The sequence below is a fragment of the Bos javanicus genome, chromosome 1 (assembly GCF_032452875.1).
Source record: "Bos javanicus breed banteng chromosome 1, ARS-OSU_banteng_1.0, whole genome shotgun sequence".
NCBI lineage: Eukaryota > Metazoa > Chordata > Mammalia > Artiodactyla > Bovidae > Bos > Bos javanicus.
The window spans coordinates 37,433,601-37,448,078 of record NC_083868.1 but is presented as its reverse complement, the minus strand read 5'-3'; the positions used below and the strand labels follow the sequence as shown (position 1 = coordinate 37,448,078).

Sequence of the window (14,478 nt, the reverse complement as noted above, 5' to 3'; positions counted from 1 at the left end):
CTCAAATAATAATTTTACATAGCTCAGGTGATGCAATCATTACATGAAAGACATTTCAAATTTGGGAAGAACTATTGGTCTATTTCTTAAAACTTATATTTAAAAAGATCTGGAATTTAGAGCTTCTGATGGAAGTATGGCTGAGACTTAAAGAAGTTGCTGAGTACCTTTAAGGTCTTTTCAGTGACCATACCTCCTGATGGATCACCAATATCCACCCCTTGAGTAGGGGTTTCTCAGCCTGGAAGCTGTCATTTTGCACCAGGTCATTCTTAGTTGAAGGAAGCCGTCATGTTCTTTGTAAGATGTTAAATTGGACCCCTAGTTTCCACACTAGATGCCTGTTGTGCCCTGCCCACCCAGTTGTGACAGCCAACATATCTCCAGACAAATATCCCCATGGGGCAAAACCAAAATTGCCTCCCCACTTATCTACGCCCTCATCAGTTGAGAATCATCTCCCTAAATCAAAAGTACCATATTTTCTATGCCACTTGTCAAGTCAAACTCACAGAAACAAAGAATATAAAAGTGGTTGCCAAGGGGTGAGGGTGGGGAAAATGGGAAGGGGTTGGTAAAATGGTACCAACTGTCAGCTGTAGAATAAGGACTGAGGATCTAATGTATAACCTGGTGACTATAACTAATAGCACAGTATCATAATATTAAAATTTTCTAAGAGAGTAGAACATACATGTTCTCAGGAAAAAAAAAAAAAACAGAAGAGAGTAGGATATTTAAGTGATTAAGTATTCTGTGACATCATTATAATTTTTCCCTCCAAAGTTTATATTTTAGTTAACCTGAAAACAGATGCACTTCTACTTGTTAGGGTTAATTAATTAAAATAATAACTAGTTCAAACTTATTTCCGGCTATCACTTCATTTTTTATGGAAAACCCTGAGGCATATATATTACTACTGATTTAACTATCTATTCCTTTTAAAACTAAAACAAACACAAAATTCTTATATCCTAGTCAAATTGAAAATGGCAATGATTAGGCAATAAAAATAATAAATTGAATCTACAGGCACAAACAATCATACAAGCAAAGACATTAAATCCTGAACTTCAACTGACCATAGAGTTTTCAGTCAAGAATACCATTAGTATCTCAAAAAGAAATTAATATTAACATCACATTTTCTAAATTAGTGCTACTGCTGCATGGACATTATTACTACAAATGTACTACAAATCAACCCAGACAATAATTTACATATTTGGTTTTTCCTTTTCTCTTTTACTAAATCTTTTGGGACTTAAGGTATTATAAACATCACTATCTGTCAGGGGGATGTTTTTTTTTTCTCCCTGCTAGTTTTAACGATAAGCTTGGAGAGGTTGGCCAGCTATTTTAAGTCTATTGAATGCATCTGAAATAGGGAAGTCACAGCTGCTAGATAAACCAGAAAAGCCATGAAGAAGAGGCCAGAACACCTGAGGTCAGCTTTCTGAGGCTGAAGGAGAGACTGAAAACTGTTCATGAGAAAACCATAAGTGATTCCTAGGAGAAAGGAGGTGGGAAATTGTGCAAGGGATGGGAAAAGTCAAGAGGCAAGTTACCCTTACCCTGAGGAGTGTTTCTTAAATTTAATGTGCTTTAATGTGAATCACCTGAGACCATGTTAAGAGGCAGATTCTGACTCAAAAAGGCTGGGGTGGGGCTGCATTTCTGAGAATCCCCCACATGCTGACACTGCTGATTGGTGCATGCACACTTTGCATGGCAGGGTTCTAGAACACCCTTCCCCATCGAACATATATATGGAAATAAAAGTGTTAACTTTGTTCATCATAAAATCTATGAGATAAACAGGTAAATGAATTCATTTCCCCAAATATTCAATATGAGAAATGTTTTCCTTATACCTTCTTTAAAGCAGAAAAAAAAAAGAGAAAGAAGTAAACTGCTGCTTTGATATTTAAGTTAATTTGTTATTTTTAAAATATATTTTCTATTTATATTTATAGATATAAAGAATTAGTATGATTTTACTTTTCATATCTTCCTAGACAGCAATCATATCTTCTATGATATGTTATCTTATGGAGTAATGAAAAACTCAAACTTCTAAAATCAACATTATAGTTGAGTATGAGTTGGACAGTGAGTTTTAAATCAGTTTTCCTCGATCCTGAGTTTCTATTCATTTGTTATGACTACTCAGGATGTGTTTTATCTTAACCATTTGATTCCTTTTGCACCTATGGGAAAACCAAATGTTGGCTTACTTCATACTCTCCCTTTCTGAGCCACGAACCAAGACCTGATTATGTGATAGGTTTTGGCATTATGTCAATGTCAAGGTGCACCAGAAAGAGAAGCAGATACAAGACGACAGATAGATGAAGTATCCCTGATGCAAAACATCCGTTGGTGAGGAAGAAACTGCTAGTAAAAATTAGTATGTTTAGGCACAGAAATCGAAAGACTGAACACCAAGTCAAAGTAATTATAACCTCTTTGAAAAGAGGACGGTGCAGGAATAAAATAAATAGGAATATATTCCTTTTTTCCTACAACAACTATTTCAAAATAGCACTTTGTATTTTCTACAAGCTATCCTTGGACACAAAACATATATGTTTAGGCATTTTTTTGTAGTTTTTTAGGAAGAAGAATTTTCCAAATGTATGAGCCTCTTTTTTTTTCTGAAACGAAGAATGTATGACAGAAAACCACAAAATACTGCAAAGCAATTATCCTTCAATTAAAAAAAGAAAAGGAAAACTTTCTCACACAAAGAATCATCATAAACGTTTGGGTCCCAAAATGGCATACACTTTAGTAACCTGTATCTGGTTTCATAACATTAAAGGTATATACAAAGCTTAGAATTTAAAGGCAGCCATATTTTTCCTGGCTTTCCAATTGGTGCTAGTGGTAAAGAATCCACCTGTCTATGCAGGAGATAGGAGAGGCAGTTCAATCCCTGGGTTGGGAAGATCCCCTGGAGGAGGGCATGGCAACCCACTCCCGTATTCTTTCCTGGAGAATCCCATGGACAAAAGAGCCTGGTGGGCTATAGTTCAAAGGGTTGCAAGGAGCTGGACATGACTGAGCAACTTAGCAAGCATATATATTTTTGGTAAATAAAATGCCTAATTTTAAACTGACCTAGACAAATTGAAGACATTTTAAGCAAGGGAATGACGGCAACGCAGGTTTATAGTCTTGACAAATACATCCTACCCTACTTGGAATTGTCTCCACAGTTGATTTTAAGGCTACAACTCCAGAGGTGACCATCTCCAAATACACATTTTCCACATCACTTAAAATTTGTGAAGTCTCTTCTCAACTCACTGATTCTGACTGCATCACAAAAAGATGTTAGGTATCATGCTTAGATCATCTGCATGATGACAGTAATAGTCAAACCATTTATTTCAGTTCATTCAAGCTATGGATAAATTCAGAAGAGGAAAAAAAAAACTTCCAAATGCTCGATAGTTCCACTGGACACAAATATTAAGCTGTGTTAGTCCATGTATTGACTACAGTGATAAACATAATTTCTCATCAGAAGTATAGGAATTCCTGTTTCCAATAATCCTAATCTCTAAGAAAGGCAATGCATAGAATTGTGTTCCTTTCAATAGTTAACCAAACTCACCCCATGTGACGGATAGGAGATCCATCCCAGCTCCCCTTGAATGGTTTTTGAATCCAGTAAATTGACTGAAAAAAAAAAAACACATGTACACAAACACAGTTAAAAGGAATGAATTCTATTTAACTCTGTCAAATTGATGTGTGTGTTGCTGAAATGACATGTTCAAAAAACATGACTCTGCTCATTCTCACTATATGTGTATGATTGATATAAGAAGGGTATTACAAAGAAAAGAAATAATAGGGAAAAGTAAGGAACCAGAAGTTTCTGTGACTTTTTTTTAAACTGTTTATGTTTGTTTATAAATATATTCAATATACTGACAGAATAATTTCAGGTTTAAAGAGGACACTATAAAAATGCAAAGTAGGAAACATTAATGCAAACAAGAAATCAAAGTAACTGCAAAGACCATTAAATTTGATAAATTGACATATGATTTCACTATAAATTAGTTAAATATGATTCCATAGTGAAACATATTTTTTACATATTTGATATGGCATCTTCATACTGTCCAGGCCAAATATATTATTCTGTAATGTGTATATTTTTAATACTGTATAAATTGTGTACTTATACATAATGAATAAAATGCTTAGCTACCAGTTTGAGGAAAAATCAAAGTAAAATTATGCATTATAATCTCACCTGTGTAAATCCTTACTTATTTAAGGAAAGTATTGTTACCCAAAGGCTTCAATAATTTTGCTCAGAATTTTCTGACAGTTATTAAGTCTGATAAATGATAAAATATAACAAGAATGTGACTACATTTTGAATATATTAAAAGAGAAAGGCAAATGATTTAAGCCCAGAAAGTATTAATTTGAAGTGCATTAAAATATAAAAAGGTACTTTATTAACAAAGGGCTTGTGTTGATTGTCAATTTGTTAAATAGTGGAAACTATGGTTTTACCACATCCTTCTTCTAAATTAGAAAATAACCCCATGATTGATTAATGGAAGATGCAAAAGAAGTTTACATAAAATATGAAGGCATTATTAACATGAACTAGAGAAGGTGAATCAATAAATATAATAAGAGAGACTTATTTTGAAAGGTTCCATATATTCATAAGTCAAAACATAGCATTAATATAGGCAAAGTACATGTCCACATGGTGTCATAAAGTGTTTCATGATGCATGAAAAGCACCACTCTTTCTTTAATCATCCCATTTATTGTCTTACAAAGGAAACACTACACTTATAAAATGTTAAGAAAAAGAGTAATATGTGATTGATGTTAGAAATCTGATTTTCAAGCACTGATTTTAAAAGATATTTGGTTAGATGAAAAATATACAAGATGAGTATAAGAAAAGTTTCTAATCATTAAGTTAAAAAAGATAAAATTCTCAAAGTCAGATTCTCTGTTTTACAAGTAAAAACAAGCAAAAAAAAAAAAAAATCACAAAAACCGCCCCCCCTAAAGACTCGGACACGACTGAACGTTTGATCTGATCTGATCTGATAAACCTAATCTATTACACTGGAATTCCTTAATGATTAAACTTTTTTCCCCTCACAATAAGTTAATCCCAGTGAGAAGTAATTATATTTAGGTTGGAGAAGACTCTTGAGAGTCCCTTGGACTGCAAGGAGATCCAACCAGTCCATTCTAAAGGAGATCAGTCCTGGGTGTTCTTTAGAAGGAATGATGCTAAAGCTGAAACTCCAATACTTTGGCCACCTCATGTGAAGAGTTGACTCATTGGAAAAGACTCTGATGCTGGGAGGGATTGGGGGCAGGAGGAGAAGGGGATGACAGAGGATGAGATGGCTGGATGGCATCCCCGACTCGATGGACAAGAGTTTGGGTGAACTCCGGGACTTGGTGATGGACAGGGAGGCCTGGCGTGCTGCAATTCATGGGGTCACAAAGAGTCAGACACAACTGAGCAACTGAAATGAACTGAACTGAACTGAAAAGAAGAAAGTTGTCGCATAGATTGCATAGTGTAATTTCCATAATAAAATTATTTCCCCAGATATCAGTTTGCAAATTAACAGTATGCTTAATTATATTGAAGTTATCTCTGAAAAATGATTCTTTAAAAACATCTACCAGTTAATGTTACAGATAATATTTTAGATTGAGCTCAGTTGCTCAGTTGTGTCCAACTCTTCAACTCCATTGACTGTAGCCTGCCAGGCTCCTCTGTCCATGGGATTTCCCAGGCAAGAATACTGGAGTGGTTTGCCATTTCCTTCTCTAGGGGATCTTCCCTACCCAGGGCTCAAATCCATGTCTCTTGTGTCCCCTGCATGGTCAGGAAGATTCTTTACCACAAGTGACACCTGGGAAGCCCAGAATCTCAGATTAAATCATGTTAAAGAATTTTTGCAAATATGAGAATGCATCCTCACCTTTAAAGAATGTTACCAACATTCATTCTGATAAAGATACACCTACTTCAGTTGTTGTTTCTGTCAGTCATCAAGTGATTTCCCATTAGGTGATTTACACTCAGGGATTTGCATGGTAGAATCTGCAGGGCCAGGATTCTTAAATCATTAGATCATATTTGTAATATCTTTAGGGATTTAAATGATTCAAAGTTTTTGTGTGTATGTAATAATTGAATATATACTAAATGATGAATATATGTCACTCCACATGCTAAGATGAATGGATGATTTAATTCCAATATTAATAACCAGAGGAAAAAAGTGTTTGAGGCAAGGAAAATGAGATTTAGTAAATTTAGTAAACTACTCATTGGAAGGTAGGTTATTTACTAAAGAACTATATCCTTACGTTTTCTCTGATGATAATGATGAGGGGGGAAAGACTAGATTAATCATATTAGCATTTGGTTTCTACTCAAAGGAGAAAAGCTAAGCCAAAAAGAATTGTATTGCATTGTCAATTAAAATTAAATGTGAGAGATTAATTAAATCTATTGCATTCACTCAGAAATTGAATTTTTAGTGCACTCTATTTAACTTGAATGAGGGAACACAAAATTAGCAGCATTACTCATGATTCTGATCCTCTGATCTATTAAACATAATAATGTCTGCACTGGTTATCTCACAATATTGCTATGATGATCAAATAATATAAATTTATTTAAAGCCACCTGAGATCTTAACATACTATATAGATTCAATGTTCTTGTAAACTTAGAATATTAACTAACAACAGTTCCATTTTGTCTTCTGAATTGTATTGAAAATCAACCGTCAATATATATAGCCTAATAGAGAAGAAAACAGGCATCAGAATTCTTTTCAAAAGCACTTATTTGGGGTTTATAAAGTGTCTTTTGTTTATAGATAAATAAGAACAACACAACCTAAGAATTCTAGCTGTGTTAAAGTAATGACTGTTAGACTGAAACTTGCCGTGATATAAACCTCCAGTCTGCTGTGATCAGTTGTATAGCAATCTGAGTGTAGCATAATTGAGATAAGAAGAGAAAGTTAATGTAATTTGAAAGTCAATCTGCTGTGAGCAATGTCTCTGGATACACTGATCCAGAGTCATCACTCTAACCTTGCAATACGATGTCTTAATCCTCACAATGACACAGGCAAGAACATCAGTTACTAATGCTTTCCTCTTGCAAAAATGATGGAGACCTAATCACAATCTAAGGGGTACTGTTTAAATGCCAGAGCAGATAGAATTGTGATGGACAAATTGTAGTTTGAGTTTTAGTAACAATGCATAACACGAAAAGTTTATTTTAATTGCTGAAAATTTTGCATTTACAATGATCAGTTTTAACAAAAAAGAGTCCAGTAATTATATTTAAGGGTAGGTGGGAATATGTAGATAGACTAACTCTTTAATGACTGCCTCATGCCAGGTTATATGCCAAAGATACAAATGATCTCTTACCAGACCTCATATTCTAATAGTTTGATTTCCAAATAGTTTTGATTTGTAACAGAAAATATCTTAGTTCCTTAATTTCAAAATACTTTCTAGTCAAAGAGCTATGTAGCCTATATGAACTTCTAAAAGTGTTTGAAATTGGACATGTTTTACAGTGTTCCAATCCACTTAGGTTGAGATATAAATAGAAACCTTTTGGCAAAAAAACACTGTGAAAAGTCTGGTTGGATATTGTTCTCAATGTCTTTCACATGCTTTATTTACTGTCTAGTCTTACTGCTTTTAAATAGACCAAAAAAAGAAAAGTGTATAAATAGGTGAAGGGGTTTACAATCATGAAAACAATAACAGGGTCCTTATTCAGTCTCCTTGAACTGGCTTTCAGGTGGGCACGAAGGAGAGATTTGCTGGTCAAAGCAATGTGTGCTGTCTGATAGGAATTAGAAGGTATAGAATGAAGCAGTGACAGATTTTATTTTCTTAGGCTCCAAAATCACTCTGGATGGTGACTGCAGCCATGAAATTAAAAGACAGTTGCTCCTTGGAAGGAAAGCTATGACAAACATAGACAGGGTATTAAAGAAAAACAGACATCCCTTTGCTGACACAGATCCTTATGGTCAAAGCTATGGTTTTTCCAGCAGTCATGTACAGATGTGAGAGTTGTGCCATAAAGAAGGCTGAGTGCTGAAGAACTGATGGTTTCAAACTGCAGTTCTGGAGAAGACTCTTGAGAGTCTCAAGGACAGCGAGGAGATGAAACCAGTCAATCCTTAAGGAAATCAACCCTGAGTATTCATCAGAAGGAGGGCTGCTGGAGGTGAAGCTCCAGTACTTTGGCCACCTGATGTGAAGAGCCTACACAATGGAAAAGAACGTGATGCTGGGAAAGACTGAGGTGAAAGAAGGGGATATGCAGCAGAAGATGAGATGGTTAGATAGCATCACCACTCAATGGACATGAATTTGAACAAACTCTGGGAGATACTGGAAGACAGAGGAGTCTGGCATGGAGTTCTAGAGTCCATGAAGTCACAGAGTTGGACAGGACTTAGAACTGAACAACAATGACAAGAATGAAGTAAAAGACGAAGAACAAAGTATAGGTTACAAAAGTATACGGTAAACTGGCTCACCTAGAGCCAGACATCCTGGAGTGTGACGGGGGGCCTTAAAAAGTATTACTATGAACAAAGCTAGTGGAGGTGATAGAATACCAGCTGAGCTATTTCAAATCGTAAAAGATTATGCTATTAAAGTGCTGCACTCAATATGTCAGCAAATTTGGAGAACTCAGCAGTGGCCACAGAACAGGAAAAGATCAGTTTTCATTCCAGTCCTAAAGAAGGGCAATGCCAAAGAATATTCAAACTACTGTACAGTTGCACTCATGTCATAAGCTATCAAGGTTATATTAAAAATCCTTCAAGCGAGGCTTCAGCAGTACATAAACTGAGAACTTCCAAATATACAAGCTGAGTTTAGAAAAGGCAGAAAAACCAGAGATCAAATCGCCAGCATTCATTGGATCACAGAAAAAGCAAGGGAATTCCTGGAAAATATCTACTTCTGCTTCATTGACTATGCTAAAGCCACTAATTGTGTGGATCACAAGAAACTGTGGAAAATTCTTAAAGAGATGGGAATAGCAGACCACCCTACCTGTTTCCTACAAATTTATGTGTGAGTCAAGAAGCAAAAGTTAGAACTGGACGTGGAACAACAGACTGGTTCAAAACTAGTAAAGGAGTATGACAAGGCAGTATATTGTCACCTTGTTTATTTATCTTATATGCAGAGCGCATCGTGGGAAATGCCAGACTGAATGAATCACAGCTGGAATCAACATTGCTGGGGGAATTATCAACAACTTCAGATATGCAGATGATACTGTAATAGCAGAAAGTAAAGAGCAACTAAAGAGCCTCATGATGAGGGTGAAAGAGGAGTCAAAAGCTGGCTTAGAACTCAGTATTCAAAAAACTAAGATCATGGCATCTAGTCTTATCACTTTATGGCAAATAGAAAGGGAAAAAGTGAAAACAGTGACAGTTTTCATTTTCTTGGTCTGCAAAATCACTGTGGATGGTGACTGTAGCCATAAAATTAAAAGACAGTTGCTCCTTGGAAGGAAAGCTTTGACAAACCTGGGGGGCATATTAAACAGCAGAGATATCACTTTGCTGGCAAAAGTCCGTATAGTCAAAGCTGTGATTTTTCCAGTAGTCATGTACGGATGTGAGAGTACGACCATAAAGAAGACTGAGCACCAAAGAATTGATTCTTTAGAACTATGGTGCTGGAGAAGACTCTTGAGAGTCCCTTGGACAACAAAGAGATCAAACCAGTCAATCCTAAAGGAAATCAACACTGAATATTCTTTGTAAGGACTGCTGCTGAAGCTGAAGCTCCTATATTTTGACCACCTGATGTGAAGAACTGACTCACTGGAAAAGAGCCTGATGCTGGGAAAGATTGAAGGCAAAAGGAGAAGAGGGTGGCAGAGGATAAGATGGTTAGATAGCATCACCAACTCAATGGACATAATACTGAGTAAACTCAAGGAAATAGTGAGCCTGTTGTGATGCAGTCCATGGGGTTGCAGAGTCAGACAGGACTCAGCGACTGAACAACAACAGTAAAACTGGCTTAGATTGGTTTTAAGTGCTTCTGGAAAGAAGGAAATCTTGCTGGCATTCCTACCACTGATCTTTACTATCACTATTCCTGGCTTAATTATGGATTTTAGATGCCCAGGAGGCTTGCTTTCTCTTCTCTCCCCACTCTCTATTATAATGAAGAGACAGAATCAAATGTCTACTCCTTTGCTCACTGGCATTGTCAATGTCATGAAGAATTTTCTGTGTCAAGAATTTACACCATCTTCCCTTCTTACTACTAAGAATGCATTAACGCTTTTTAAAGGACTCAGCCATTAAAGTACGTTTTTTCAAACAAATGTTTTCGGTAAGGACAGATGAAAAACTATAGTATAAGTTTCTGGAGTTCTACTTTTAAAGAATTATTAATACACCAAGATTTTTTCAAGAGCATTTTAAAATTTTGATTCATAGTGGCTATCTGCTCACTTAGACTGAGTTAAACAAACAGTCTCCTTTTACAAATTAAGTACTGCAAATATACAGACAGTTCAAAATAATTTGCAAAATTAAATATCACAATTTCTTACTGAAGTAGAAGATCCTTTCAATTATTTAATAATATATATATATACACACACATATATATATGTATACATATACACACAAACATGCTTTGTGATAATGCTATAGTTGCATTTTACGAAAACATTTAGAAACTTCAAGGTGAACAGTAGGGTTTAAGGGCCAAAGAATTTCAGACTTATAATAATAGACATGTTTTCTTGGAAAAACTTCAGTTATAATGTACTTTTATAACCAGTTGCAAATAACTAGGCAATCACTACGGTAGAAAACAAACCCATCATTGATTATGTCTTTTTACTAAAAAATTACTTTTTCTTTCCTGTTTACAGCATCACTCTAATTGTCTCAGCTACATTTCTTGTACACTATTTATCTCTATTATTTTCATCACTTTCTGTTATGATGAAAAGTATAGCTTTTCTCTAGGTTACAGACAGCAGAATAATACTTTAATCTGATCCTTGGTTATACTTAAATGTCACAAATAGAAGTAAATGATAAAGGAAGTAATAAATTTTGAGCTCAGTGTTGTAATTCTCTCTATATTACTCTGGTCAATCATAACATGGAATCAAGAAATCAGGATGTATTTTCTGACAGGAGTCTACCAAAGCTCAGCTTTTCATTTTTACTGTTCATATTTGGGTATGCCATTGAGAAGAAATTTAAAGGTCAGTTTTATTAATAAACTTATCTATTGATATTTCAACATAACTTCTATCCACTAGGATTAACTATTCTTACTTAACAGTTCTGGTGGACTTCCTGTTTATATTTATTTCTACCTAAACATAGGATAGCATATTAAACAGCAGAGACATTACTTTGCCAACAAAGGTCCGTCTAGTCAAGGCTATGGATTTTCCAGTGGTCATGTATGGATGTGAGAGTTGGACTGAAAAAAGCTGAACGCTGAAGAATTGATGCTTTTGAATTGTACTGTTGAAGAAGATGGAGAAGGCAATGGCATCCCACTCCAGTACTCTTGCCTGGAAAATACCATGGATGGAGGTATTTCCTCCATCCTACCATGGAGGAGCCTGGTAGGCTGCAGTCCATTGGGTCACTAAGAGTCGGACACGACTGAGCGACTTCCCTTTCACTTTTCACTCTCATGCATTGGAGAAGGAAATGGCAACCCACTCCAGTGTTCTTGCCTGGAGACTCCCAGGGACGGAGGAGCCTGGTGAGCTTTCATCTATGGGGTCGCACAGAGTGGGACACGACTGAAGTGACTTAGCAGTAGCAGTTGAAGAAGACTCTTGAGAGTCCCTTGGACTGCAAAGAGATCCAACCAATCCATTCTAAAGGAGATCAGTCCTGGGTGTTCTTTGGAAGGAATGATGCTATAGCTGAAACTCCAATACTTTGGCCACCTCATGTGAAGAGTTGACTTATTAATAGGAAAAGACTCTGATGCTGGGAGGGATTGGGGGCAGGAGGAGAAGGGGACAACAGAGGATGAGATGGCTGGATGGCATCACCGGCTCGATGGACATGAGTTTGAGTGAACTCTGGGAGTTGGTGATGGACAGGGAGACCTGGCATGCTGCAATTCATGGGTTCGCAAAGAGTCGGACATGACTGAGCAACTGAACTGAAACATAATGAAAGGGCTTCCCTGATAGCTCAGTTGGTAAAGAATCCACCTGCAATACAGGAGACCCTGGTTCGATTCCTGGGTTGGGAAGATTTGCTGGAGAAAGGAAAGGCTACAAACTCCAGTATTCTGGCCTGGAGAATTCCATGGACTGTATCGGCCATGGGGTCCCAAGAGAGTCGGATACAACTGAGCTACTTTCAGGTTCACTTTCAAATATAATGAAAACATCTTTGTAATAGATCATTAGTATTCCATCTCACAGGCCAAAAATTATAAAAATGTTTTTAAAATGTAAATGAAGTCAACTATAATCTATTGTGTGCAGATAAAACTTTCTATAATCTTAAATTTTACAGGCATTTTGGGTCATAGAAGTATTAATTTATGGTAATTTCTCTATTAGGGTTTCCCTGATAGCTCAGAAAACAGAAAAGATCCATTTTCATTCCAATCCCAAAGAAAGGCAATGCCAAAGAATGCTCGAACTACCGCACAACTGCACTCATCTCACATGCTAGTAAAGTAATGCTCAAAATTCTCCAAGCCAGGCTTCAGCAATATGTGAACCGTGAACTTCCAGATGTTCAAACTGGTCTTAGAAAAGGCAGAGGAACCAGAGATCAAGTTGCCAACATCCGCTGGATCTTCGAAAAAGCAAGAGAGTTCCAGAAAAACATCTATTTCTGTTTTATTGACTATGCCAAAGCCTTTGTCTGTGTAGATCACAGTAAACAGTGGAAAATTCTGAAAGAGATGGAAATACCAGACCATCTGACCTGTCTCTTGAGAAACCTGCATGCAGGTCAGGAAGCAACAGTTAGAACTGGACATGGAAAAACAGACTGGTTCCAAATAGGAAAAGGAGTACTTCAAGGCTGTATATTGTCACCCTGCTTATTTAACTTATATGCAGAGTACATCATGAGAAACGCTGGGCTGGAAGAAGCGCAAGCTGGAATCAAGATTGCCAGGAGAAATATCAGTAACCTCAGATATGCAGATGACACCACCCTTATGACAGAAAGTGAAGAGGAACTAAAAAGCCTCTTGATGAATGTGAAGGAGGAGAGTGAAAAAGCTGGCTTAAAGCTCAACATTCAGAAAACTAAGATTATGGCTTCTGGTCCCATCACTTCATGGGAAATAGATGGGAAAAAGAGTAGAAACAGTGGCAGGCTTTATTTTTTGGGGCTCCAAAATCACTGCAGATGGTGATTGCAGCCATGAAATTAAAAGACGCTTACTCCTTGGAAGGAAAGTTATGACCAACCTAGATAGCATATTCAAAAGCAGAGACATTACTTGGCCAACAAAGGTCCCTCTAGCCAAGGCTACGTCTTTTCCAGTAGTCATGTATGGATGTGAGAGTTGGATGGTGACGAAAACTGAGTGCCGAAGAACTGATGCTTTTGAACTATAGTGTTGGAGAAGACTCTTGAGAGTCCCTTGGACTGCAAGAAAATCCAACCTGTCCATCCTAAAGGAGATCAGACCTGGGTGTTCATTGGAAGGACTGATGTTGAAGTTGAAACTCTAGTACTTTGGCCACCTCATGAGAAAAGTTGACTCATTGGAAAAGACCCTGATGCTGGGAGGGATTGGGGGCAGGAGGAGAAGGGGACGACAGAGGATGAGATGGCTGGATGGCATCACCGACTCGATGGACATGAGTTTGGGTAGACTCAGGGAAATGGTGATGGACAGGGAGGCCTGGCGTGCTGCGATTCATGGGGTCGCAAAGAGTCAGACACGACTGAGCAACTGAACTGAACTGTACTGATAGCTCAGTTAGTAAAGAATCTGCCTGGAATGCAGAAGATGCTGGTTTATTTCCTGGGTCGGGAAGACCCGCCAGAGAATGGATAGGCTTCTCTATTAAACAACCAACTAAAATAGTAATGTATAATTTTTAAAAAAATTCTGTAGTGGTAGACATTTCTGTGAAAAACCTATTTGTGACATAGTATCTTAATGACTCATTTATGGGATATAAGCAGATTTATGGACAAGGTGATATACTATCAACTTTTCTTATTAGTTTTTCTTCTTAAACAATAATTTTGGATTAACTTCTATACAGGCAGGCCCCAATTAAAGAAGAAACAAATTAGCTGCCACATCTCAGTCTTCGCCGACAGCAGGAAGAGTTTGTTGGAATGAAAACACAGTCTCATGGTAAGATGTCTGTGTTCTCATAACTAGACCAGCTCA

The 14,478-nt window shown here is 36.9% G+C and overlaps 1 protein-coding gene across 2 annotated transcripts in view; it reads right to left on the bottom strand.

The window, feature by feature from the left end:
- The window catches only part of EPHA3 (EPH receptor A3), a 406,584-nt gene that overhangs the window by 379,105 nt on the left and 13,001 nt on the right, over positions 1–14,478 (bottom strand). For both annotated transcript variants that reach the window (XM_061434537.1, XM_061434453.1), the window contains exon 2: positions 3,626–3,690. In XM_061434537.1, the coding sequence (XP_061290521.1) occupies positions 3,626–3,690 (65 nt within the window). The remainder of the gene's footprint in view (positions 1–3,625; positions 3,691–14,478) is intronic.